General features: G+C 45.6%; 1 protein-coding gene across 1 annotated transcript in view; it reads right to left on the reverse strand.

The window, feature by feature from the left end:
- LOC140729298 (cornifelin homolog) overlaps positions 1–26,989 on the reverse strand; it is a 43,108-nt gene that overhangs the window by 11,557 nt on the left and 4,562 nt on the right. Inside the window, exon 2 of the mRNA XM_073048904.1 lies at positions 11,382–11,514. Coding sequence (XP_072905005.1) covers positions 11,382–11,505 — 124 coding nt within the window. The 5' untranslated portion in view covers positions 11,506–11,514. The remainder of the gene's footprint in view (positions 1–11,381; positions 11,515–26,989) is intronic.

Consider the following 26,989-nt stretch of genomic DNA (forward strand, 5'->3'; position numbering starts at 1 on the left):
GAAATATTTTTGTGTCTCCGTCAGATGACGCTCCCTAACACACTTCTCATGTGTCTGTGGCCCACCCATCTGAACCTTGTCACATGGCTCTGCCACAAATTAAAAGGGTTAAACTAGGAAGCTCTCTCTGTTCTGCGGCAACTGGATCTGATCCCAGTGGGAGGGGTTGACATGAGGCAACTGGAGAGAGGAGGGGATTGGTTGTTCACTGGCTGTGCATTTAGTAAAGTTTAGTTGAATTTGACACTGGGCTTGATGCAGATCTTCCTGCTCCTGTCCTGACGTGTGCGTGTGCGTGTGCGTGTGCGTGTGCGTGTGCGAGTGCGAGTGCGAGTGCGAGTGCGAGTGCGAGTGCGTGTGTGTGAGTGAGTGTGAGTGCTTTTTATTTATACTTGAAAGACATGGTTACAGTGTGTCTGCGTGCATAGCTTAATTCAGATTAACTTATTTATCACAGTGAAAAGCATTGTTTGTACTGTATTTAATAACAGATTCACTACCAACTGCTTTCTCATCTCTGTCCTAAATGGACATCTTGTGGCGACCCAATTACTAGCACACTCGAACCGGCTGACAATTAGCCAGCGTGCAGGCACAAAGGCTAGGTCCGCAACAAAGGGAGAAAGCCTGAGGCGGGTGTCAGTACGTGCCTCTCGAGGCATCACGTCGGGGTCGCAGTCTCCGGTTTGCAGCTCCAGGACCTCCCCGTAGGCCCAGGTGAGAGGACCCTACTCTGTGACGTCGCCACCGGCCAGCCCCGTCCCGTCGTCCCACCACCTTGGCGGCGACGTGTTTTCGACTCCATTCATAACTTGGCGCACCCCCTCCATCCGCACTACCGTCCGGATGGTCTCCAGCAGGTTCGTTTGGCACGGACTCCGCAAGCAGGTCCGTGACTGGGCCAGAACGTGTATGCACTGCCAGACGGCCAAGGTGCAGCGACACACCAAGGCCCTGCGCAGCAGTTCCACCCCACCCACCGGCGTTTCGACCACATTCATGTGGATATCGTGGGCCCCCTGCTAGTGTCGCGAGGAGCGCGCACCTCCTGACTATCGTAGACCGGTTCACAAGATGGCCAGAGGTGGTCCCGCTCACCGACACCACCTCTGAATCTTGCGCTCCGGGCACTGATCGCCAACTGGGTGTCCCGCTTTGGTGTTACTGGCCCACATTACCTCCGACAGAGGCGCCCAGTTCACCTCCAGCCTGTGGTTAGCGATGGCCAGCCTGTTGGGGACTCAGCTGCACCACACCACTGCCTACCACCCACAGTCGAACGGACTGGTGGAGCGTTTCCACCGCCACCTGAAGTCGGCTCTCATGGCCCGCCTGCGAGGAGCTAACTGGGCGGACGAGCTTCTCTGGGTCCTACTCGGCATCCGCACGGCGCCCAAAGAGGATCTGCACACCTCGTCGGCCGAGTTGCTGTACAGCACACCCGTGGTCATCCCGGGGAGTTCATACCAGCCCCAAGGGGGCAAGAGGACGAACCCGCAGCAGTCCTGGGCAGACTGCGCAAGAGGCTCGGTGCCCTGGCCCCCATACCCACTTCGCAGCATGGGCAGCACCCGACCTGCGTACCCAAAGACCTGCAGAACTGTAAGTTTGTGTTTGTACGGAGGGGGTGGGCATTGGCCACCGCTGGCAACGGCCCTACGAGGGGCTGTTTACGGTGCTCAGGAACAACGGGTCCACGTTCGTGCTGGACGTTGGGGGGAGAGAGGAGGTTTTCATAGTGGACCGACTCAAACCGGCCCACGTGGACTTGGCGCAACCGGTCGAGTTTCCGGCACCGCGGTGCAGAGGCCGACCTCCCAAACAGGGTCCGGCCCAAACTGTGGACATTGGGGGTTGTATCGCCGGTTCTGGGGGGGGGGGGGGGTTATGTGGCGACCCAATTACTAGCACACTCGAACCGGCTGACAATTAGCCAGCGTGCAGGCACAAAGGCTAGGTCCGCACAAAGGGAGAAAGTCTGAGGCGGTGTCAGTACGTGCCTCTCGAGGCATCCGGCGGGAGAGGGGAGAGTTTAAAGCAAGACTGTGAAGTTGAAATAAACTTTATCTTTGGACTGCAGTTTACCGACTTCAGTGTCGTTATCTTAGTGCTGCGTGTAGCACACCACTACAATCTCTCTTTTCTGAGGTGTGCCCTCTGGCCCTTGACTCCCCCACTATAGGAAACATTGACTCTATCTAGGCCTTTCAATATTTAGTAGGTTTCAATGAGATCCTCCTCATTTTTCTAAATTCTGGCAAGTACAGGTCCAGAGCCATCAAACACCCCCATACATTAACATTTTCATTCCTGGGATCATTCTCGTGAGCCTCTTCCAGAGGCTCTCCAATTTCTTTTCTTAATTAAGAGGCCTAAAACTGCTCACGTTACTCCAAATGCAGCTCTGACCATATTGGAGTATAAAAGTTGAAATTTTGCTGTGTAACCAAAACTATGTAGTCAGTTTTGAAACTTGCTATTTGCTATGCATGTATCCAATTCTGTAGGAGAACGAAATCTTAAGAATGTAGAAGACAATGGTGTGTTAATGGAAGGTAGCTAAGAGATGTAGATTAGAACATGATTAAGTCAATGGGTAGAAACAATAGTGGCGGATGTACGTGTGATACGCAACTATAGACCGATTGGATATGCTAATACAACCTGGACCAGGAGATTGCTATAAAAAATGCTGTGTCCAAAGGATCGGGGGGGGGGGGGGGGGGGGGGGGGGGGTGCAATCAGCGACTAGCTCAATGACTGTCTCAGCTTTGATTGCAAATTAAAGTTTAACCCTTCTTGAAGAATCTTCTGCGTCTCCTGGTCATTTGTGGGGCACGAGAAACCACGAAAAAATTGGTGATCGCGGCAGGACCGGAAAGAGACCCGTGGAAAGGAAACGGCAGATTGGGGACGCTTCCCAGTCCTCTAGGGACCCCCACAAGGCTAACAGAATTAAGGGTGCACCCAAACAAAAGGTAAGCGCTTTTTGCGACAATTTAGACTAAGAATTCTGTTGGCTTTGGGGAGGTCTTGGAGTCTCAGAAGTATGGAACCACTGCCGAAGTGTCTGTCCGGTCCAAAGAATCTGGCAGAATTGGGGGTTAACAGGAGGCTCAGAGGATTGATCAAGAACACTGCAGTGAGGGTAAGTACAAATAAGTTAATAAAAAGTTAAGAAAAATTCCACGTGGTGTTGGTAAATCCCTGTGGATACCGCTTCGTATGAAACGAAGGGCTGAACGGGCAGGGAAAGGAAAAATAGAGAAAATCCCTGGGTCTGAATAGACGAGGTGCAAAGAGAAAAGTTCTGTGGATACCGCTCTGAATAGAGGTCTGTATGGGCAGAACAGAATAGGAAACAAGGACAGTCCAATATATAGTTTAAAGCGCTGGTAGATAGATGATAGACTAGGCATAGAATTAGAGTAAATAATATTATCCAGTAAACGAATTGTGAATCTCTGAAATACCTTAAAAAGAGAGAACAACATGACAGGTAAAGGAATGGCAGTAGAGATTCTGAGCAAAAAAAAATCCGGTAAATAAATATGAGATCACAAAAACTTCAGAAAAATGGGAAAAAAGAACCAAAAACCTGGTCACAAAGTGGCCAAGAGAAGGAACGTTTGATGTAAGTTTGTGCGAAGAAATGGAGGGACTAATTAAAAATTACAAACCAAAAGATAAATCTAAGAAGAGGGCAAAAAAAAAGAACGAGAAATGGAAGTGCTAAAACTCTTCAGAACGGAGGGAGAAAGGCTGAGGAGCAAAGGTAGAATATTGATTACAAGCGAGGAAGACACTAAGGTGCTGGAGAAACAGCCTGTTAGAGAGAGAGGAAGGTACAGTGAGAAGCTGGCTTCAGATCCGTCCCCGGAAGTGATAGAAACAGAAAAACCCCCTCCCTATAATGAGGAAGGAACCCCTAAGCAGTGCCCCCTGCTGACGGGAACAGTAAACATGCAGGGAGAAGTACAAGTTTGGGATAATAAGGAGGAAAAAAGACAATACAAGAAGGAAAAAGCGGCGATATGGAAGGAGATACAGGCAGAAAGGATAAAGGTGGAACAGGCAAAGAGGGAAATGAAAGAAGAGATTGAACGGATGAAATACTTGAGAGAGGAAAAGGAGTATGAGGAGTATCGGTTATACTATAGAAATAAACAGACTAGAAAAGAAAGTGGCTCATCAGGGCAGGAATAGATGAGGCATTCAAGAAGAAGTGGAAAAAAGATAGGAGATGAGAGTCTTGGAGAAACACAAGAGAGAAGGGAATCAAGCACGAGTAAGGATCATGAGGAGTCCCTGCCACAGGTGTACAGACACGGACAGGAAGAAAGAGAAGGTGACTCATTGGAGGAGCAAGAGTTAAGTGGAGAGAGAGAGGATGTGAGAATTTGTGGGGAAGAGGTAGGAGGTGGAAGCCTAGAAGAGCAGAAGCAGGCGGTCGGGGAGCGACTTGCGGAAGTAGAGAGAGAGCCAGATAAGTTACTGAGAGGGGATTGCCAGAGGAGATGCGAAAAATACTCCAGGGGCCAACCAAGTATTGAATCAAGACAGAAAGGAAGGACTCCACAGGAAGACCGAGGGAAGAAGAGGACCCCGGAGACATTTGTGTGGGAGGCAGTAAAGACATACCCTGAGACAGATGGGAAGTCAGGTGAGGAGGAGAGCCAGGGCAGGTGGGAAGAAGGAGGAAGAATGATGCCATTGTTAGTTAAAGGATCAGGACAAGTGCAGTATATCCCTTGGGGATCCCAGGACCTAGAAGGGCTGAAAAACACTCTGCCCAATCTACATGAAGGAGCAGGGAAATGGATTAGAGCCTTTGAAGAAGAAACGGTGGGACGATTATTGGCTATGGGAGATTTGAAGGCACTATTGATAAGGTTGATGGGAACCTCCAAATTTAACGAACTAATGGAAATGGCTGGCATAGTAAACTCGAACGACCCGAGAACTGATGGAGATGGGTTTGACAGAGTGAGGCAGAGGGTATGGCAGGCATTTCCATTAGTTCATTAAATTTGGAGGTTCATTAAGCTTTATCCACCCAAAGTGGACCCCAAAGCCTTAAAGGGGGATCCACTGGGAGACACTGAAAACCCAGCAGCCTATGTAGAAAACCAGTTGAAAAGGTGGAGACTGGAGACTGAGCAAGAGGTGGAAAATAGCTTATTTATCACCACACTGTTCCGACATAGCATTTTGGATGCAATGCCTCCGCAAGTAAAATCCAAACTGGAGGAAGTGGTTGGGCTGACGTCAATGACCCCACAAGAATTTAGAGACCACATAGTCCATGCGGCTGAGAAATACCAGAAAGACAAACGAAGGTTGGCTGAGCAGCAGGAAGAGGTGCAAAGAAAGTTAATACAAATGCAGCTCAAAGAACTCAAAAAGAAGGAAAAAAAGAAAAACAAAAAGATGCTGCCAGCAACCACCAGTTCAGTACAGCCATCGAACTGGACAAAGCACTGCTATATGGAGGGACTAATCATACTGTAAGACAAGGGCTGGAAAACCCCATGCCAATAATCGTCTTTGGGGGAACATTCCCACAAATGCCCTATCAGGAACAGAGTAAATTCAAACAGCCCAGACAGGACTGGAAGTCCCAAGGAGGGGGACAGAGGAGCTATGGGCAGAGGGGACCAGTGAGGAAACAGGGGGAAAGAGAGGTAGAGAGATTGTGCTGGGGATGTAATCAGCCAGGTCACATAAGAAGAGATTGTCCGTTTACACCATGGCCTGTCACACACCAGCAGGAACCGATAAGAAGGGAACTAAAGTTTAGCCAAGGACCAGCCCCCACAGGCCCAAGCGGACCTGTGAACCCCTATGCGAGGTATTAGGGGTGCCCCGAGAACTCGAGTGGGAAGGGACATTACCCAATGATAATGAGGGAGGCAGAGGAGGAACCTATGGTTCAGGTTATGTTAGAAGGGCAACTGACACCAATGATGATAGACACTGGAGCCACGTACACTTGTGTACAGCCACAGTATGCCCTTCACCTTCCCACGTCAGGAAAGTTTATTAAGACGGTAGGGTTCTCGGGGAAAACGCAGTTGACACAGTACACGGCTCCAGTGCAGTTGAGAATGGGAAATAAAGGAATTGTTTTGCCGGTGCTAGTATTTAAAGGAACTCCGATTAATTTGTTAGGCAGAGATGCCTTATTGAAACTGGAATTAAAATTAGAACGCACCAGAAATGGGCTGAGTGTGGAAAGAGCAGGGGCTCAATTGATATTGCGAGAAGACAAGAAGGCTAAAGTCTTTTGGATAGGAGACATAGCAGATCAGATTCAGGAAACCTGGGAAAAATGGAAAAAGGGCGTGCAGGCTATATTACCCAGGGCTGTAATGCCCAAATCTGAGCTACATTGTACAGTGATTTTTGACGAGACTCAGAACAGGGAGTTAGAGGAGAGAAGGCACCTGGAGACATGTACCCAACAGCACCTGGAAGGGGAGGCTATGATAATTGGAAAGCAAGGGGCAGCTTTACAAGTTAAGTGGAACACCTTTTTAGAAAAATGGTACAGGATACCGGAGGCTGCGCCCCATGTAACATTGTTGGTAAACAAGGGATATCAGTCTAAAGACTTAGGACCTTTAGTTAAGAGTGCTGAAACCGTAACAGTGTGGAGGAAAATCACGCCAGAGGTGTAGATATCAGAAGACAACAATTGCATTAAAATAATGGTAAGTGTAGATATGGTAGGGACAGTGAGAGAGGTCGAAATAACTCCCCAACCACACCTGCTCTTGCTGGGAAAGGAAAGAGACCAGCAGAAAGATAAAAGGTTAGATGAGTTGCCGTCTATTCTGTGGTCACAGCATGACACGAACGTAGGGAAAATAAAAACAGCTAGTCCGGTGGAAATAAGGCTGAAAAGGGGAGCAATTCCACCCAGGAGACCACAATACCCTCTAAGACCAGAAGCAGAAGAGGGAATAGCATCGACAGTGCAGGGGTTGCTTGAAATAGGAGTGCTTAAAAGAACAAACAGTCCATTGCAATACCCCGTTGCTGCTGGTCTTAAAAGCAGATAAATCTAAGTGGAGATTGGTGCATGATTTGCGAGCGGTAAATGATGTGGTAGAGGACTGGCCAGCGGTAGTCCCCAACCCACACACGCTTTTGACTAATGTTCCACCAGAAGCAAGTTACTTTTCAGTGATTGATTTGTGTTCGGCTTTCTTCAGCATTCCTCTAGCCGACCAGTGTCAGTATTTGTTTGCATTTACTTACAGAGGTGCTCAGTATACCTATACCAGAATGCCTCAAGGGTTTAAACATTCACCACATGTTTTTAATCAGGTGTTGAAGGCAGACCTAGAGGGCATACCATTGGAAAGTACATTGTTACAGTATGTGGATGACCTGTTGATTTGCTCCCACAGCGAGGAACAGTGTGAGCAGGACACTATAACTCTGTTAGAGAAGCTGGCGCACGGAGGACATAAAGTATCCAAAAAGAAACTGCAATTTTGCACGCAGCAAGTGGAATACTTAGGCAGGGTAATATCCAAGGGAGTGAAGGCGATAGCACCAGATCAGATTGAGGCAATAACTAAGGCCCCCAAACCCCAGACTGTAGGGCAGATGATGACGTTTTTGGGAATGGCAGGGTACAGCTCAGATTGGATAGGAGAATATGCTGAGATTGTGGCACCTTTGAGAAAGATAATGAAAGAAGCAGGACATACAAATTTGAAGAACGGCTTACAGTGGAATGGAGAGGCAGAGATAGCTTTCAATACTATTAAGCAGGAATTGCAGTCAGCACCAGCATTAGCTTTGCCTGACTACGAGAAGGTTTTTATGTATCCAACCGACAGGAGGGTTATGTCACAGCGGTTCTAACACAGGAGACAGGCACAGGAAAAGCAAAGCAGCCGATAGCATACTACAGTACGAGACTAGATGAGGTGGCTCAGGGGTATCCACCCTGTTATCAGGGATTGGCGGCGCTGTACTATGCATATGGAAAGGCATCATCGGTAACCCTGGGCTATCCTGTGACTCTGTACACACACCACAAAGTAGCAGAATTGCTGGAAAGAGGGAAATTTGTGCTGATGCCAGCCAGGATAGCAGCGTAGCAGATGCTATTGACATTTCCAGACATAACTATACAGAGATGCACTACCAGTAATATAGCCAATTTTGTCCCTTTGGACTATGAAGGAGAACCCCATGATTGTGTAGGGAAGACGATGGCATTTGCCAAATTGAGAGCAGATTTACGGTCAGAACCACTAGAGGATGCAGATAAAAAGGTTCTGTTCGTAGATGGCTCTTGTTATAGGGATTATGATGGAAATCATGCAGGGTTCTCAGTAGTGCAGCAGGGTGAGTCGAGCTATAAGATTATTAGGATGGAGTCCTGTCCCCAACCGTGTTCCGCCCAACTAGCAGAAATCAAAGCCCTGACAGCTGCGTGTGAAATGATGGAAGGTGAGAAAGTAGACATCTATACTGATTCGGCATATGCTCATGGAGTATGCCATTTGTTCGGGGCAGTGTGGAAGCAGAGAGGTTTTAAAAAAAAGTAGCAGAGATCCCATACAACATTGTCAGCAAATTCTAGACTTAATAAAAGCCATAATGAAACCTAAAGCATTGGCTATAGTAAAATGCCGGGCACATAAAAAGGGAAATGATGTAATAACAAAGGGAAATCAAGCTGCGGACGAGGCAGCCAGAAAAGTGTCTGGATGTACATCAGCTGTCATTGCCCCCCAGGTAAACCTACCTCCAGAACCTGTGGTAGAGGACCTAATTGAAATACAAGGTAAGGCAACTTTGGCAGAACAGACAATGTGGCGACGAAGGGGGGCCAAGCAGAACTTGGAAGGCTTGTGGAGCACGGAAGACGGTTTGTTGGTAGCGCCCACCCCTCTACTGACGATTCTGATTTCAGAAGCGCATGGGATTGACCATTGTGCAAGGGGGGAAGTGCTAAAGAAAATAAAGAAGGATGGTTTTTGGTCACCTTATTTACAGGCTTCAGTGGACTTTGTCTTGTCACAGTGTGAGGTATGCACACAGAATAATGTTCGGAAGGGAATTACAACCCCAATAGGTCACATTCCTGTACCCGAAGGACCATTTAAACATCTAGTGATCGATTACGTAGACATGATAAAGACAGTGAGAGGGAAAAGATACATGCTGGTAGTAATTGATCGATTTAGCAGATGGGTGGAGGCTGTACCTTCAAGAGATCAAGGGGCTAAGACAGTGGTAAAATTTCTGACAAATGAAGTGATCCCAAGGTTTGGAATACCTACAGAAGTTAGCTCAGACAATGGTTCAGCTTTTATCCAGAAAGTGGTCAAATTGGTACTACAGGCGCTGAGGATAAAGCAAAGATTTGGATGTGTATACCACCCTCAGTCGCAGGGCATGATAGAGAGAATTAATGGAACCCTGAAAGCCAAACTAAACAAAATTTGTGCAGACACTAAACTTAATTGGGTCGATGCTTTACCGTTAGCATTGATGAGTTACCGCATGCAAACTAATCGAGTGACATGCCTGACACCGCATGAGATGCTCACTGGGAAGCTATCATACCTGTGATAGGGGTAAGCAAAAATGTTGAATGGATAAACTATATATACTACAATCAACAGAGATTCATCAACTACACCGACGATGCACTGGAGGCCTTAGGGCAACAGCTGGATACAACTAGCAGGGTGGCGTGGCAACACAGACAGGTACTGGATTGGCTTTTGGCAGAAAAGGGGTGTGTGTGTGTAATGTTTGGAGAACAATGCTGCACTTTCATACCGAACAATACTAGCCCAGAAGGGTCTTTCACCAGAGCAATGAATAAATTAAAGAATCTGCGGATGGAGGTTAAACAGAATGCAGGATTTGAACATCAGTTCTTTGATTGGTTGGAAAGTAGATTCGGAGGATGGGGAGCATGGCTGACTAAAATAGCAGTAACTGTCAGTATTATATTGTTGAGCTGTGCGCTTGTGCTGTGCTGTTTTCTTCCTTGTCTCAAATCTCTTGTAGTGCGTGCTGCAACCAAACAGTTTCCAATGCTCGTGGCAATTACTGAAGCAAGCTTAGTGGAGAAAGAAACACCGAAAATGTATCGTTACAGCCTACAACACCTGCAGGATGAACAAGAGCAAAACGACAATGTGGGAGTAGATTGTAAGGGCTTCTGAGTCTTTTTTCCTGTCTCAGGTACAGAGGGACAGGTTTTTGGCTCAGCGGTCCAGGGTAACAGGGAGAGAATACTTTGACGTCTTGGCACAGAAAATTATAGTTTAACCTGAGATTTGGGAATAAGTGCTTGAGTTTATTGGGGCTTTTGTGCACAGACTCTTAGTCTTTTCTCTGTGTGAGATCTGGGTCTCAAAGTGGGGATATATTGGAGTATAAAAGTTGAAATTTTGCTGTATAACCAAAACTATGTAAGTCAGTTTTGAAACTTGCTATTTGCTATGCATGTATCCAATTCTGTAGGAGAACGAAATCTTAAGAATGTAAAAGACAATGGTGTGTTAATGGGAGGTAGCTAAGAGATGTAGATTAGAACATGATTAAGTCAATGGGTAGAAACAATAGTGGCGGATGGTGTGATACGCTATATGGTGTGAAACTATAGACCGATTGCATATGCTAATGCAACTAAACCAGGAGATTGCTATAAAAAATGCTGTGTCCAAGGATCGGGGGGTGGGGGGGGCAATCGGCGACTAGCTCAATGACTGTCTTTGATTTGCAAATTAAAGTTTAACCCTTCTTGAAGAATCTTCTGCGTCTCCTGGTCATTTGTGGGGCACGAGAAACCACGACAACCAATGACTTATAAAGCCTCAGCAATACGTCCTTGATCTTATATTCTGGTCCTTTTGAGACAAAAGTAAACATTGCATTTGCCTTCCTCACCTGCAAGTTAACTTTTGGGGAATAATGCACGAAGACTGTCAAGTCCCTTTGCACCTGTGATTTCTGAATTTGCTCCCCATTTAGAAAATAGTCCATGGCTTCATTCCTTCAGCCAAAGTGCATGATCATACACTTCCCAACATGGTATTCCCCACACAAGCCTTTGGCAGACACTGGGTGGTACCATGGATATGTGCATCAGCCTGTGCGACATCCTGCATGGGGAGATACCCGAGTGTGTAAATAAGTGAGTGGTGTTCTGGTGTGTGTGTTTGTGAGTGTGTCAGTGGCACGTGTCCATGGACATCCCTACAATGAACTCTCCTGTTGAAACTGCCCTTCAACTGTCTCTGTCTCCAGCTTCCCATTGTTTTTCGGAGATGGGGGGGGGGGGCTCACAGTGCGCAGGTGAACGCGGGCACACAGGGTGGGGGAGCGCAGGTACGTACAGATGCCACAGTCGTCGCAACAGTCACAGATGCCGGTGCTCCAGCCTTGTCTTGAATTCGTGACCACCGTGGTGGTTGTGGTGCTCATCTGCGGTTGGGAAACTACCACGACGGGAGCTGCCATGGCCAATCACTAGAAGGAGAGAGAGGCAAGAGGTCAGTTCAAAGCTGGAAACATCGGGACCATTCCCCACCTCCTTCGGATCCCCTCCAACCCCTCCCGTTAGCAAATGGTCCCACGTGCTGAGGTAATCCAATCACCAATGAAGACTACCCTACATAGGATTGTGAGGACAGCAGAGAGGGTCCTCAGGGTCTCTCTTCCACACATCCAAGATATTTATCAGGAGTGCTGTGTATACAGGGCCCTAGCATTGTCAAGAATTCCTCCCATTCATCCCATAATCTTTTTGCCCCCACCACCCACCGTCAGGCAGGAGGTACCGAAGCATTATGACAAACTGTTAGGAATGGAAACAGCTTCTTCCCCCATATCATGAGACGACTGAACTCCCTGCCACACCCAGGTCTCATCATGTATGAAGCACCAGTAGTGTTGTACTCAAATCACAAACAAGAAAGAATCTGCAGGTGCTGGAAGTCCAAGTAATACACACAAAATGCCGGAGGAACTCAGCATCAATGGAAAAGAGTACAGTCGATGTTACGGGCTGAGACCTTTCAGCAGGAAGGGTCTAGTGTTGTTCTGTTTACTTTTTAAACTTGTGTTGTAAATGCACCTTATGCCAAGCGCCAACCTTCTGGAATTTATTTTACTATTCCACATAATAACAAATTTCACGACAATGTCAATGATATTAAACTTGATTCTGATTCTCAGGGCCTGCAGTCCATGGAGTTCACAACTGAAGGTATCGTCCAAATGTTTGACCGATTCTCAACTGCTGCTTCAGAATCCTGGAGCCCCTTGCAAATGAGGCATCTCCTTCAACTAACGCCAGTTCCAGACGCGAGCTCGTCCCCTCCCTGGGGGTGATTAGGATTAGAGATGGGAAATAAAAACTCACAGGGACACTGGACATGGACTCCAACACCAAATGCTACCAGAGGAGATCCAGGTTGGTGTTACGTTGTATTACGGTTAGCGCGATTGTTTTATAGGGTCAGCCGTAAGATCATGATTCAATTCCCGCCGCTGCCCGTAAGGAGTCTGTACATTCTCCCCGTGACTGTGTGGTTTCCTCTGGGTGCTCCGGTTTCCTCCCACATCCCAAAGGTTCATGGGCTGGGGTTAGTGAGTTGTGGGCGCGCTATGTTGGTGTAGGAAATGTAGCGACTGTAACGTTGACTATTTATTCCCCAACTTAGATGCTGCCTGAGCTCCTGAGTCCTTTCCACAGACTGTTGTTAATTTATAGATGATGGATAACAGAGGTTACAGATAGTACTCAGGAACACAACCCCAGTGAAACCCGCATTGTTCTAATCAACAGAGGCACTGTGTCTGTCTCTCTCTCCAGAACGTACAGGTTAAAATCTGTCAAAACCTGCGGCACGCCGTCTTCTCGTTACTACCACTGGGGCAGCAGCAACCGGGGTTCAATTCTTACCGCTGCCTGTAAGGAGTTCGAACGTTCTCCCCTGTGACCGCCTGGGTTTCCCCCAGGTGATCTGGTTTCCTCCCACGGTCCAAAGACATACCAGCTGGTTGGTTAACTGGTCATTGTAAATTGTCCCGTGATTAGGCCAGGGTTAAATCTGGAGTGGGGGGGGGGAATGCTAGGTGTCACAGCTCAAAGGGCCGGAAGGGCCTATTCCACACTGTATCGCAAATAAATAAACAAACATTGTGAAGGAACTACAGGAGACTGAAGAACCACACTCAACAATTCAAGAACAGCTTCCTGGGTTCAATTTAAGGGAAGTTTGGATAGGTACACAGATGGTAAGAGTTATGAAGGGCTATGGTCTCTGGTGGTGGTCGATGGGAGTAGGTAGTTTAAATGGTTCAGCACAAACTAGATGGGTCAAAGGGCCTGTTCCTGCGCTGCACTTTTCTACGACTCTATGACTATGGTTGAAGAGTCAGAGGTTAGCAGAAGTCACAGAGGGGAGCAGTGAGAGAGGGTCTCACTGAATTCCTGTTGAAGAAACTTTAGGGTAGGGATACCTCGAAAAGACTTCACAATGCTGGAATAACAGAATCTTCAGACTGTCTCATTTTAACGTAAGAGGAGTGTTCGATGGCTCTGGGCCTCAAAGTTTCAAAGAATGAGGGGAGATCTCCTTGAAACCTATTGAATATTGAAATTCTAGGTGGAGTGGATATGGAGAGGATGTTTCCTATAGTGAGGGAGTCTTGGACCTAAGGCTGCAGCCGCAGAATAGAGGGATGTCTCCTGAGAACAAAGGTGAGGGTTCATGGTGAATCTGTGGAGTTTATTACCAGAGGTGGAGGCCAAGTCATTGGGAATATTTAAAACAGATGTTGATAGGTTCTTTATTAAAAAGAGTGTCACAGGTTATGGGAGAAAACAGGAAAGTGGGGTTGGGAGGGATAATATATCTGATATGTTAGAATGGCAGAGTGGACTCAAAGGGCTGAATGACCTAATTCTGCTCCTATGCCATAACTAGTCTTATTCGTTCACCAAGGTTGAGTGAAACTACAACTAAAGGCCATAGGTTAAAGGTGAAAGGTAAAATGTTTAAGGGGAACTCCTTCACTCAGAGAGTGGTGTGAGTGTGGAACGAGCTGCCAGTGCAAGTGGTCGATGCAGTTTCGATTTCAGACTTTAAGAGAAATTTGGATAGGTACCTGAATGGGAGCGACATGGAGGGGTATAGAGCAGGTGGAGGTCGATGGGACTAGGCAGATTAATAGTTCACATGGACTAGATGGGCTGAAGGGCCTGTTTCTGTGCTGTAGTGCTCTATGTTCATGACTACTATATGATCCGAAATGTACAGTTTTGCTGCAGCAGTACAGTCCAAAGACACAGAGTTACAAATTTAAAATAACTGTTGATATCAGAAAGAAAAGCAAGGCAGAGTTTATCGGTTCATGGACTATTTGGAAATCTGCTCCCCCTCTGTGATCTCTGCTACCCTCTGACTCTTCAACCATAGTCATAGAGTCGTAGAAAAGTGCAGCACAGAAACAGGCCCTTTGACCCATCTAGTTTGTGCTGAACCATTTAAACTACCTACTCCCATCAACCACCACCGGGGCCCTAGCCCTCCAGAACACTACCATCCGTGTACCTATCCCTTAAATATTGAAATCAAGCTCGCATGCACCACTTATGCTGGCAGCTCATTCAACCCCCTCATGCCTCTCAGAGTGAAGAAGTTTCCCCTCAAGTTCCTGTGAAACTTTTCATCTTTCACCATTAACCCATGACCTCTCGTTGTAGTCCCATATTTTAGTAGACAAAAGGTAGATTGCCTTTACCCTATCGATACCCTTCATAATATTGTAAACCTCCATCAAATCTCCTCTTAATCTTCAATGTTCCATGAGCTCACCAATCCTTCTTCCCCTTAACACCCCCCCCCCATTTATTTTGGCATCTTCCCACTTTATTTTCAGTCCTGAAGAAGGGTCTTGGCCCAAAACATTGGCTATTTGTTTCATTAGGAGTTAGAGGAGATTTCGTATGTCACCTAAGACACTCAAAATTTTCTACAGATGTACCATGGGGACCATTCTGACTGGCTGCGTCACCATCTGGTATGAAGAGGAGGGGGGCTACTGAACAGGATCGAAGGAAGCTGCTCAGAGTTGTAAAATTAGTCAGCTCCATCATGGGCACTAGTCTCCGTAGTATCCAGGACATCTTCAAGGAGCGATGCCTCAGAAAGGCGGCATCCATCATTGAGGACCTCCATCACTCAGGCCAGACCTTGTTCTCATTGTTACCATCAGGAAGGAGGTACTGAAGCCTGAAGGTATATATTTATCGTACTTCAGTACTTTTTTTCTATATTTATCATGTATTGCATTGGACTGTTGCCACAATGTTAACAAATTTCATGACATATTTAACCCGATTCTGATTTCCATCATTATTGCCTGACCTGCTGAGTTCCTCCAGTGTTTTGTGTGTCATACATTAACAAAAGAGATAAATCTAATTCTGATTTTCAGTTCTTCAAATACGGTCGAATGAACTAGCCTGTTCAAATTTAGAGCAACGTCTCTGTGTTTCAGTTTCATTTCTGTGGTTCTGGAACTCAGAAATTTTCTTTGTTGAATTTCCTGTTATGAAGTTGAACAGGTGCATTCAGTTGCAAAAATCAAAAGAATGTGTCCGTCATTTCAAACTAGGGTGTGTAGAACTTCCTTCTCTCAGCAGGCTGTACATCTCCAGCATTCGCCGTCATTGAGCAGGTTGTGGTGGAGTTTGATAAGTATTTGATAGACTCATCGGCATCTGATGGGGCATCAGCCATGATCACATTGAATGAAGGGCATGGTCGCACACACCCACCCACACTTCCATATGCCCAGTAGGTACTTTACTAGATACACCCACACCTTGGTTTTGCAAAGTATCTAATCAGCCAAGCATGGCAGCAACTCAATGCATAAAAGCATGTAGACATGGCCAAGAGGTTGAGTAGCTGTTCAGACCAAATGGGAAAGAAATGTGATCTAAGTGACCTTGACCGTGGAATGATTGTTGGTGCCAGATGGGGAGGTTTGAGTATCTCAGAAATTGCTGATCTACTGGAATTTATGTGCACAGCAGCCTCTAGTGTTTGCAGAGAATGGTGTGATAAATAATATGTTTTTCTGAACCCCATCATTCCGCCTTGTCCCCTTAACTGCCTTACCAGTCAAGAACCTAGAAACCTCTGCCTAATGCCTTGTCCTCCGTAGCTCTCCATGGCCACACATCTCCCCCTCAGGCTGAAGAAATTCCTCTTCATCTCAATTCTGAGGCTTCACCCTGAGATCCTGCAATCTCCACACTGTACTGATCTTTTAATGTTCAGAATAGCAATGGCCCAATGGTGTGACAATCCATCCAGGCAGCTTTTCATTGCAAAACAGTGGAAATTTGAGGGGATCAAAGCATGGTAGCCTAGTGGTTAACACAATGGTAACAGCACACCAGGTTCAATTTCCACCGTTGCCTGTAAGGAGTTTGTACGTCTTCCTTGATGTGCTCCGGCTTCCTCCCACAGTCCAATGGCATATGGTTTAGTAGACTGAGTGTTCGTTTTAAATTGTCCCCTGATTAGGCTACGGTTAAATAGGTGGGTGCTGAGCAAAGTGGTTTCAAGGGTCAGAAGGGCATATTCTGCACTGTATCTCAATAAATAAGCAAATTCTTTAAGGCTGTATAGCCGGGGTGGTAACGAGGACAAGTTCCCACTACATATAAATGCTCACAATGGCGACTCAAATAGCCTCTGATAACCAAGTCCAGCTCCTGGCCGTCACTTGTGACTTAGCTACCAAGCCCAGCAGAATCATTTCTATTGTCAGGAGAAGGGGCAAAGGCAGGTTACTGGTGCCTTTTCACCGGGCAGATGGGGCTCATCAGCTGCGGTTGGCAGCTCATCTAGGAGAAGGAAGACTCTGATCTCAAACCGCTTTTGCCCTGAGGCTGTACCCACACACGGGAGTTTTCTGGGAGTAAACCCGAAGGAAAAAGTCTAGAGCTGGAGTCCCTAAGGCAGTCCTACGTTGAGTTCCATGCTGACTGGCAACTCCTGCGACGCTGCCGGTGCCAAGCTGTATCGGTCTCTGCCAATCCTCTGTGTTCAACTAATGCATGGAGAGAGGGCAGCCTGCTACGTGGGCAACGGATCGCACTGGCTTGTGTTTCTAGACAGCTGGATCTCCCTGAGCAACGAAGGCCTCCAAACAAAATAAACAGGGAAAAAAAATCAATGTTTGTCAGGTTAATTCATCAGGGTTCTGTAAAGAGGTAACATGATCATGAAAAACTGGTGAGTGTATTGTACTAGATTATCAGGAGATTAAAGAGTCAACAATAGCTGCTTGGTGTATCATATATTAGCAAGGATAGATTGGGTAGTTAGTCAGCAAAAATGGCAACTTTCTGAGTTATAATGAGCAGTTGCTGTAGAGATCAGACCATTATTTTACCACGTGTGTGATCTAAGTAAAGGCACTCAGGGGGTAGGTTGGCAGGTGGCAGATAGGTAGGGAGGGAAGTAGGCTCTGAAGTGGACCAGAAGCTGAGGTTGTACAAGGCATTGGTCAGACTGCACTTGGAATACAAGCAGTCTTCAAGGTCAATGATTCAAAGTACATTTATTATCAAATTATGTATGCAGTATACAGCCCTGAGACTTGTCTTCCCACAGTGAGACACAAAGCAAAGGAGCACCACGGAACTCGTTCAATAAGACATCAAACAGCCAAAGTGCAAAAATAAAACCCGAGCAGAAAACGAGCGAATAACACAAACTAACAACAAACCACAGAGCCCTTGAAACAGTCTAGGACTGTTCAGTTTAGCTCAGATCAGATCAATTTAGCATTTGCCATTCGTTGACTTCAGGCCACAGCGACAGTCTGCCCTGATCAAAATCACACAAAATAGCAATGGAGAAAAGATGAACCAGAAAGGAGAAACATCACATGAACTGCAGAGCCTCTAAACAAGTCCAACCCACAAACTGCACCAATCAAATCTTGCTCAAAAGACTCGGGCACCTTCTTCCTGCAGCAGTGAGTGAGAGTGAGACCCCTTATCTAAGAAAGGATGTACTAGATTTGGAGAGGGCTCTGAGGACGTTCAGGAGAATAATCGCAGGAATCAGAGACAGAGACATTCAACTACAGGGGGACCAGTGGCAAATCTAAGGAATGGCAGGTTCATGGGCGCCACTTGAAGGGGGGGCACCACTGAGCAGTTTCTATTAAAGTCAGACAAGCCATCCTCGGATAGTGAAAAAAGAATTTTTTTCAGATGTATGATCTGTCTTTGATTATCATGGGTTGAGAAGCACTAGGATGGCCTTATTTCAGAGCATTGTGTGAGAAGACCATGAAATGTTTCTTCACGAAGAAGAAAGAAGATGGAGCTGAAGGACGGGAGAGACGAAAGTTGGAGGTGGCGGAAGCCAAGAAGTCGAGCAAGTTCTTCATGCCCTTCTTTGAAAAGACCGGAACAAGCAGTTTGACATGTACCACGGAGTCACCTGTACTTGCTACAATTCAAGCAGATAAATCCGAGTATGACGAGATTAAGAGTGAGGCTGCCGCAGAGAACGTGGACATGACAGGAGGGGAAGACGATGGTGGTGGTGGTGGTGATGTTGAGTTTATTGACGAGATTTTACCTGACGAGATTGAACCTGACAACACTGAACCTAGTGAACTGGATGGTGTCAAAGAGCCTCGAACTGTCATACCAGAAGTGATTGAACAGCATGACTTTGGACTTCTGAAGTCCGACAAGGATACTGGAAAAGCAATTCTGCCTGATGCGTTGAGAACAGAAATAATAGAGCTCGGTTCAAAGTATTTCCAGAACAGGGAGGGGCCTTTCCTACCAACAAATAACCGCTCAATGAACAAACTTGGTTCCAGAGGAAATTGGGAAATGGTCGTGGTGAGAAGTGACTCGCTCAAGGCTGGTTTATTTCCCTTCTAAAAAGTCTGCACTACCCGGTGTGGAACCTCTAACGCAAAGGATCGAAAGAGGCTAAAGAAAGTTGCCGACTCAGCCAGCCCCATCTCGGGCACAACCTTCCCTGCTGTCGAGGACATCTTCAGGAGTCGGAGCCTCCAGAAGGCAGCGTCCATCATTAAGGACTCCTCACTCTCCAGGACATGCCCATTCTTGTAGCTACCACTGGGGAGGATGTACAGGAGCATGAAGACCCACAATTGATGGTTCAGGAACAGCTTCTCCCCTCTGCCATCGAATTTCTGAATGGTCCATGAATATTACATCATTACTCCTTTACACTGGACCACAAAGATTTTGCTTTCTGAAAATACTTTTGGGTGCATCTTATGGATTTTGGATTGCTGATGATGAGAATCACCATGACATTTCCCTATCAAGCTACTTTTTAACAATTAGCTACATTTATCATTTCAATTCATAATTCAAGTTAATTAAAATGCTGTGCACAATTTAAGTGGAAAAGTTTTCTATCTTGTCCATATGTGCCTGGGAATGCTTAGGCAGAGCAAATGCTGCATGGCAGGACAGATTCTAGAAAGGCTATAAATTTCCTCGAAGGAATTTGATATTTGAGACAGATGTTTCCCAGAATAACTGATGCCAAGATTAAGGAAGGCATTTTTGTTGGTCCACAAATCAAACAGGTCATCAATGACAGGCAATTTGAAGAACTTCTAGTGGGACCGGAGAAAATTGCATGGAAAGCATTCTAGGATGTTGATGAAAATTTTCTTGGCAGCTACAGAGCACCAAATATCTGCAATTTGTTGACAACCTGCTTCAAGCATACAAAACCATGAAGTGCAACATGCCACTAAAGATTCGTTTTCTGCATTTTCCTGAAAATCTTGGTGCTGTCAGTGACGAGCATGGTGAAAGGGTTCATCAGGGCTTTGCAGTCACGGAGAAACAGTATCAGGGCAACCAGAATCCATCAATGCTGGCTGATTACTGTTGGACACTTAAGTGAGAAGCCTCAGACACAGAGTGCAAATGAAAATCATCAACAAAATATTTTTAGCCTAGTTGAACTATTGCAAAGCTTCAGCACTGTAATGAAATTAAACACATTATACTGCATAAGGAGTTATTCTGCCTGTCTGAGTGTGGCCTCATCACACACGCATGTACCGTGCCAAACGTTGGGATTGAACTCAGGCCTCTAGATCTCTGGGGCAGCAACCTCTACCCACTGAGCCCCCAGGTTGCGCAGGAAGTAATTCAGAAAAAAAAGTTAAAAATACCGCTGAATAGAAAAGGAGGGTGGTTTTGTTTACATTTAGTTGGGGAGGGTGAAACCAGAGCACTGCACAGCATTGGTTTTGTTCTTCAAGGAAAAACAATGCAGAGAAGATTTCTTTGTTTATTACTGGAATGGGCAGGTGCAGTAACTTAACAAGGAAGGTTTGAGCAGGAGTTGTTGGTTTGAGCACTGAGATAGGACTCCTGATCGCAAACGCCCAGGGCGGATGTGGGGAGGAGGTTTCCTCCTGTGGATAAATTTAAAACGAGGTGTCACTGGGAGGGGTGGTGGGGAGGGAAGAGTTGCCTGTTTCTGATTCAGAACTCTGTCCTCAGAACGGTAGCTAGAGCAGTGTCTTTGGAAATATTTCGAAGGCAGGAGGAGGTTGATTCCTGATAATCAAAGAGGAGAAAAGGCAGTGAGGGTGTGGTGAGCGGAGGGCAGAGCTGAGGTTTCAGTCTGGTCATCTGAGAGGTTGTTTTGAGGGGCTGAATGGCCTTAACCCGCTCCTCTTCCATACTTCAAACTTTTCCTCTGCATTGCTTCAAAGCCAGCTTAGTGTCCTTTCTGACACGTTCACCCGTAAGTCGACAGTGAAACTTCTTCCAAAGATTTCCCAACATCCACTGGGACACGAGAGACTGTGGATGCTGGAATTCCTGCACGGTCTTCAGGACTGCTCATGCAGAGATTCAACTCAAAATGCCAACATCTCGTTCCCCACCACAGGTGCTGCTCAACCTGCTGATACCTGATAAAGCGGCCACTGAGCGTATGCTTGTGATCTTCTACTGCAGTAGCCCATCCACTCCAAGGTTCAACATGTTGTGTGTTCAGAGATGCCTGTCTGCACACCACTGTCATGACACGTTACTGTTGCCTTCCTGTCAGCTTGAACCAGTCTGGACATTCTCCCCTGACCTCGCTCATTAACAAAGCATTTTCACCAACAGAATTGCTGCTCCCTGGATGCTTTTTTCCTCTCTCCGTTCTCTGTAAAGTCTTGAATGCCCCTCTCTACCATTACCCTTGGCAACACATTCCACACATCCACCACTCTTTGTGTATCAGACTTACGTCTGACATTCCCTTATACCTACCTACCTCCAATCACCTTAAAATGTTGCCTCCCATTACATTACCCATTTCCGCCCTGGGAAAAGTCTCTGGCTGTCCACTTAATAGATAGCTCTTATCATCCTGCAAACTTCTAACAAGTCACCCCCCATCCTCCTTCGCTCCAAAGAGGAAAGCCGTAACTTGCTTGACCTTAGACATGCTCTCTTGTCTGGGCAGCATCCTTGCAAATCACTTCTGCACTTTTGCTGAAGCTTCCACCTCCTATGATGAAGCAATGAGATCTGAGCACAATATTCCAAGAGTCATCTAACTAGGGTTCTATAGAATTGCCACATTAATTGATGCATATTTTCCTTGATTGACTACACTTTCTCATCTATACAAAGGAATCAGAATAGCCTGCGTTTGATCTTCAGCTAGGAGGTGTTTTTACAGAAACACGCAAGTTGTGGGGGACTGGATACACAGACATCCCAACCAGGCAGAGGTTAACAAGGATGTGGTGGTTGTCCATTGTATCTGATGATGACAGGAAACCTGTCAGGAAACCAGTGGAAAGGCCAGTGGGGCTGTTCTATTCTCTCAACCTCAGAAGTCTGACCAAGCGCAACAAATTGGGATCTTCCTTGGTTGCAGTGACCGTGACGTCTTCTGTGCCATGGCATGCCCTTCACTCTCCATGAAGCATTGCAGTACCACCTTCCTGGCTGCTGGATCTCACTGCAGATCTCATCCACCCAGTCCACCAAAGCTGACCTTATATGATAGGACAGGCATGTCCCTATCTCTCCAAGGTACTCTCACCTGGTTTAGTCCACCTGTGGGTGTGGCCACTGTCACACGCCAACAGCAAATTTGATGGGGATAAGGAGGGAAAAATTATGGTAGCACAACACTATGACAGTGCCAGAGACCAGGGTTCAATTCCCGCCACTGTCTGAAAGGAGCTTGTACGCTCTCCCATGATCACGTGGGCTTCCTTCAGGTGCTGTCATCACCTTCCACATTCCAAAGATATACATCTTAGGGGCTAGTGGGTTCTGGCTATGTTAAGCTGGTGACACTTGTGGGCTGCCCCCCGGACAGTCCTTGGACTGTGTTGGCCGTTAGTGCAAACAAATTACACATTTCACTGTATGTTTCAGTGTACATGTGACAAGTAAAGTTAATCTTTAAAAAGAATCTTTTTATTGCCTCTGCTGATAGATGAATGGAGAACTGGGACTGTTCATGTGAGGTAATCATCTAAAGGAAACCCAAAAGCAATTAATCAGAGAACAGAGAGGGGAGCTCACTCCCTCAAAGAGTGGTCACAGACAGCAGCAGGGGTGACCACGAGATGATAGGATATAGGAGCAGAGTGAGACCATTCAGCCCATTGAGTCTGCTCCGCCATTCCATCATGGCTGATTTATTTTCCCTCTCAATCCCATTCTCATGCGTTCTCCCCCGGAACTACTAGAATCTATCAACCTCAGTTTTAAATAAGTGTAATGACTTGGCCTCCACAGCCGTATGTGGCAATGAATAATTCGGATTCACCACCCTCTGGCTAACAAAATTCCTCCCCAGCCCTGTTCTAAAGGGATAACCACTATTCTAAGGCTGTGCCCTCTGGTCCTCATCTCTCCCACAACTCGGTGGAGGCAAGGGGAAACTGGAAGGGGAGAGAAAGGACAGGGATAGGGAGGTTACAGAGGAGGCTTGAGTGGGGCACACTCAATCAGATTGGCCAAATGACACTTCCTCTGTATACAAAGTTCTATGTAATTATCTGTAATTCCATGAAACACAATGCCCAATCTATGAAATACATCATAATCAAATATAATCCAAAATAATTTCTAGATACATAGACAAAATTATAGTATCACATTCAAGCTAGAACTAGCAGGATGAAAAGACCTGGTGCATTCAAAGTTGTATAGGACTAATTACTTCTTATAATAGACAAGGTGTGTTTAGAAATATTACTGGATGTTAGGAGTAGAGGGAAACCTTACTGCACTTTGGAGACCATCAATGCTTTTAGATTTTTTATGGATAGTTTGTAGTTATTCTAATATTTTGTAAGGTTGGCTGTGTTAATCAATTCTGTGTGGGATTACGATACATTTGTTTTTATTATTTATTGGAACTATTGCAGATTTAGTTTTTTTTAAATTTAATTTGTTTTTCTTGTTATTTACTTATTTATAGATATAGTGCAGAACTGCTGATCCAATGAGGTGCATCGAGCAGCAACGCACTAGCCTTCTCATGGGAAAATTTACAATCATCAATTAACCTGCTAAACGGTAGCAACACACCCACAAAATGCTGGAAGAACTCAGCAGGTCAGGCAGCATCTACGTGAACAGTAAATAGTCAATGTTTTGAGCTGAGCCCCTTCATCAGGACTACTAAGCATTACATCTTTGGAATTTGAGAAGAAACCAGAGCTCCGGGGGAAACCCATGTTGTCACAGGAAGAATGTATAAACTCCTTGTAGATAGTGCCAGAATTGAACTCTTAATTCCGGAATGCCCCAAACTATAATAGCACCATGCTAACCACTATGCTACCATGGCACCCCCTTTTGTTACATTTTGTTCCTGTCTGCTCAGCACATTAAATGATTTCACAACAACAAGCTAAACATACAGATGTTCTGAACCCTGGTAGTCAGTGAGTAAGTAGGATATTAGAGGGTGTGGGGTGAGAGTGAGATTAAACTGGATGGCGTATTAATAGGTGGGGAAGTGAGAAATGGGATTAGACTGGGAGGCATAGTACAATCAGAATAGATTTATTATCGCTGTCTTATATGATGTGCAATTTGTTGTTTTGCAGGACTAAAAACAAGTTATGAGGTGTTGCTGCTCACTTCTTTTTTTGGTTCTATTTTGGGCGATTTTGATCAGGGTTGCGTGCAATTAGCGGACAACACAGCACGAGACTGAACTGAAATGAGCTGTGCTGAACTGAATATGCCTGAACTCTTTCAATTTTGTGTTTTATATTCTGTGGTTTTTCACACTTTTTTGACATTTACACAAGTTGTTTTTGTGGGATTTTGTTGCACATGTGATGTCTTTCTTTGGATGGGTTCCATGGCTTTTTTTGTTTCATGGTTGTCTGAGGGGAAGATGAATTCCTAGGTTGTATATTGCGTACATACTTTTATAATAAATGTACTTCGAGCCTTTGAATGACTCTATAATAAAAACATTGCACAAAAAGCATTAATAATCTGTGGACTGTGCAGAAATATGATGGCAGGGGGGAAGTAGCTGTTCATGAATTATTGAGTGTACCTTCAGGTTTCCATACCACCTCCCGATACTAGTCCCTTCACTCCACTATAACACTGATACATATGACTTTAGCTTCTCCTTCTCAAATTGCAAGCTGTATTCTATCATATTATGATCACATGGCCCCTAAGGGTGCCTTTACCTTAAGCTCTCTTATCCACAGTTCTTTTACCTTAAGCTCTCTAATTAACTCTGGTTCATTGGACAACACCCAATCCAGAAGAGAGCATGTTCCATATGGTGAAGGTCCATAGTGAAAGATATCATTTTCTTGAGACTGGGGCTTTTAAAAATGTCCCCAGCAGTGGGGTAGGTTGTGTTATGATGGATAATAAGATGGAGACTTGATCTTGACCTCTACCTCATCAAGGCCCTTTCACCTTATGTTCTACCTGCACTGCACTTTTCCTGTAACTAGCACTCTCTTCTTGCTGCTGTCCCACCATCGAGCACATCTACACAAAATCAGCATCCATCTTCAGGAAGCCCCACCACCCAGGACATATTCTCTTCTCACTGCTACCATCAGGAATGAGGTATAGGAGCCCGAGGACTCACACCACCAGGTTCAGGAACAGTTACTACCCCTCCACTATCCTGCTCTAGAAACAAAGGGGATAAGGGGTCACTCAGCTTTACTTGTTCCATCATTGAGATGTTTCCACAACCAATGGACTCACTTTCAAGGCATCTCACATTCTTGATAATTACTGCTTACTTATTTATATTATTGTTTCTTCTTTTTGCAATACATAGAACTGGTGTATGTGTGATGTTGCTGTAGCCCTTCTAAACCCTGTCCTGCCGTACAGCATCAGCCCAGCCCAAATATGCCCAGGCGTGCATGGACAAGATGGAAAACTTGTCAGCTTACATTTTAATTGACCTAGCAAATTTAGGTGATTAAAAAAAAATGGTGCGTGATAGGGAAATATCATGGTAATTTTCAATACCAACAGCCCAAAATCCATAAGGTAAACCCAAAAGTATTCAGGAAGCAAAATCTTAGTTGTCCATTGTATTTATTGCTTATGTTTTTATTACTATTATTTCTTTCCTTCTATATTTGTGCATTTTGTTGGCTTTTGCACACTGGTTGAATGGCCAAGTTGATGTGGTCTATCATTGATTCTACTATAGTTATTTATTGAGTATCTCTGTATGAAAATAAATCTCAGGGTTGTATAATGGTGAAAATAAATTTATTTTGAACTGTAATCAGCATACTGTTATTATTTCCCCCCCCTAATACTTCAATTAGATTATCTGTACACACGGTGTGAAAAACAAGGAATTTCACTGTGACACTCAATGTCATCATTATGTGCCATGCCACTGTGACACTGGGAATCCAAATTGCTGGTTCTCCTCAGTAGCTCCCCAGAAATTGTAGCCCTCTACATTCATAAGGGGTTAATATACGGTGGCTGATTAATTCACTGACTCCAGACGTCATTGGGATGTGGGAGGGATCCTGAGCACCGGGCGGAAACCCACGTGGTCAGTAGGAGAATGTACAAACCGTACAGACACACATTCCTGTGGAGAGGAGTAAACAGTCAGGACTGCAAAGGAAGGGGGAAGAAGCCAGAATAAGAAGATGGAGAAGGAGTTAAAGCTGGCAGGTGATAGGTGAGACCGGGTGAGGGGTGAGGTGGCAGGTGGGATGGGGGAGGTGATAGGTGCAAAAGGTAAAAGACTGAAAAGGAATCCAATAGGAAAGGACAGTGGACCTTGGACCATGAGAGTAGAATGGCATCTATATTAGATACAGGGCCCATGATTGCTCACAGACACAATGAAGGGTGTTGACCTGAAATTTCTCTCCATAGATGCAGCCTGACCGGTTGAGTTCCTCTTGCATTTTGTGTGTGTTTCTAAGGAAAGATTTGCTGGTCCAGAGAAGATTTGAGAATGATCGCAGCCATGAGAGGATTAACAGTAGGACTAGGTGCATTGGGTATTATGGGATGTGGAGACAGGGTGGGACAAACCCACAAACCCACAGCGAACACCTTCCCGGAACAGAAACTATGTTAATCCTCTGTGCTGAGGGGGGATTGTGAGAGTCTGGTAATTTGCATAGACTCGGAGCACCTCTTCCTGGAACGTTCACCTACAGAACTAACCACAGGGAGATGAAAAAGAAATTTTCACTTGTCCTAATAACACATTGCCAAATTTATGCCTCTAATCTTTGAACCTCAGACCTCTACTTGAACTTACTCTTATACAATCCCACAAAATTTACAGATACACTTGCTGGGCCGTATGTTGCTTTGTTGCTTTGACAACATTTGATTTGCTCTTTCCTCTGGACACCCTTCCTGCCTGCTTCCAGTTTGGTG

The sequence above is a fragment of the Hemitrygon akajei genome, chromosome 6 (assembly GCF_048418815.1).
Source record: "Hemitrygon akajei chromosome 6, sHemAka1.3, whole genome shotgun sequence".
Lineage (NCBI taxonomy): Eukaryota > Metazoa > Chordata > Chondrichthyes > Myliobatiformes > Dasyatidae > Hemitrygon > Hemitrygon akajei.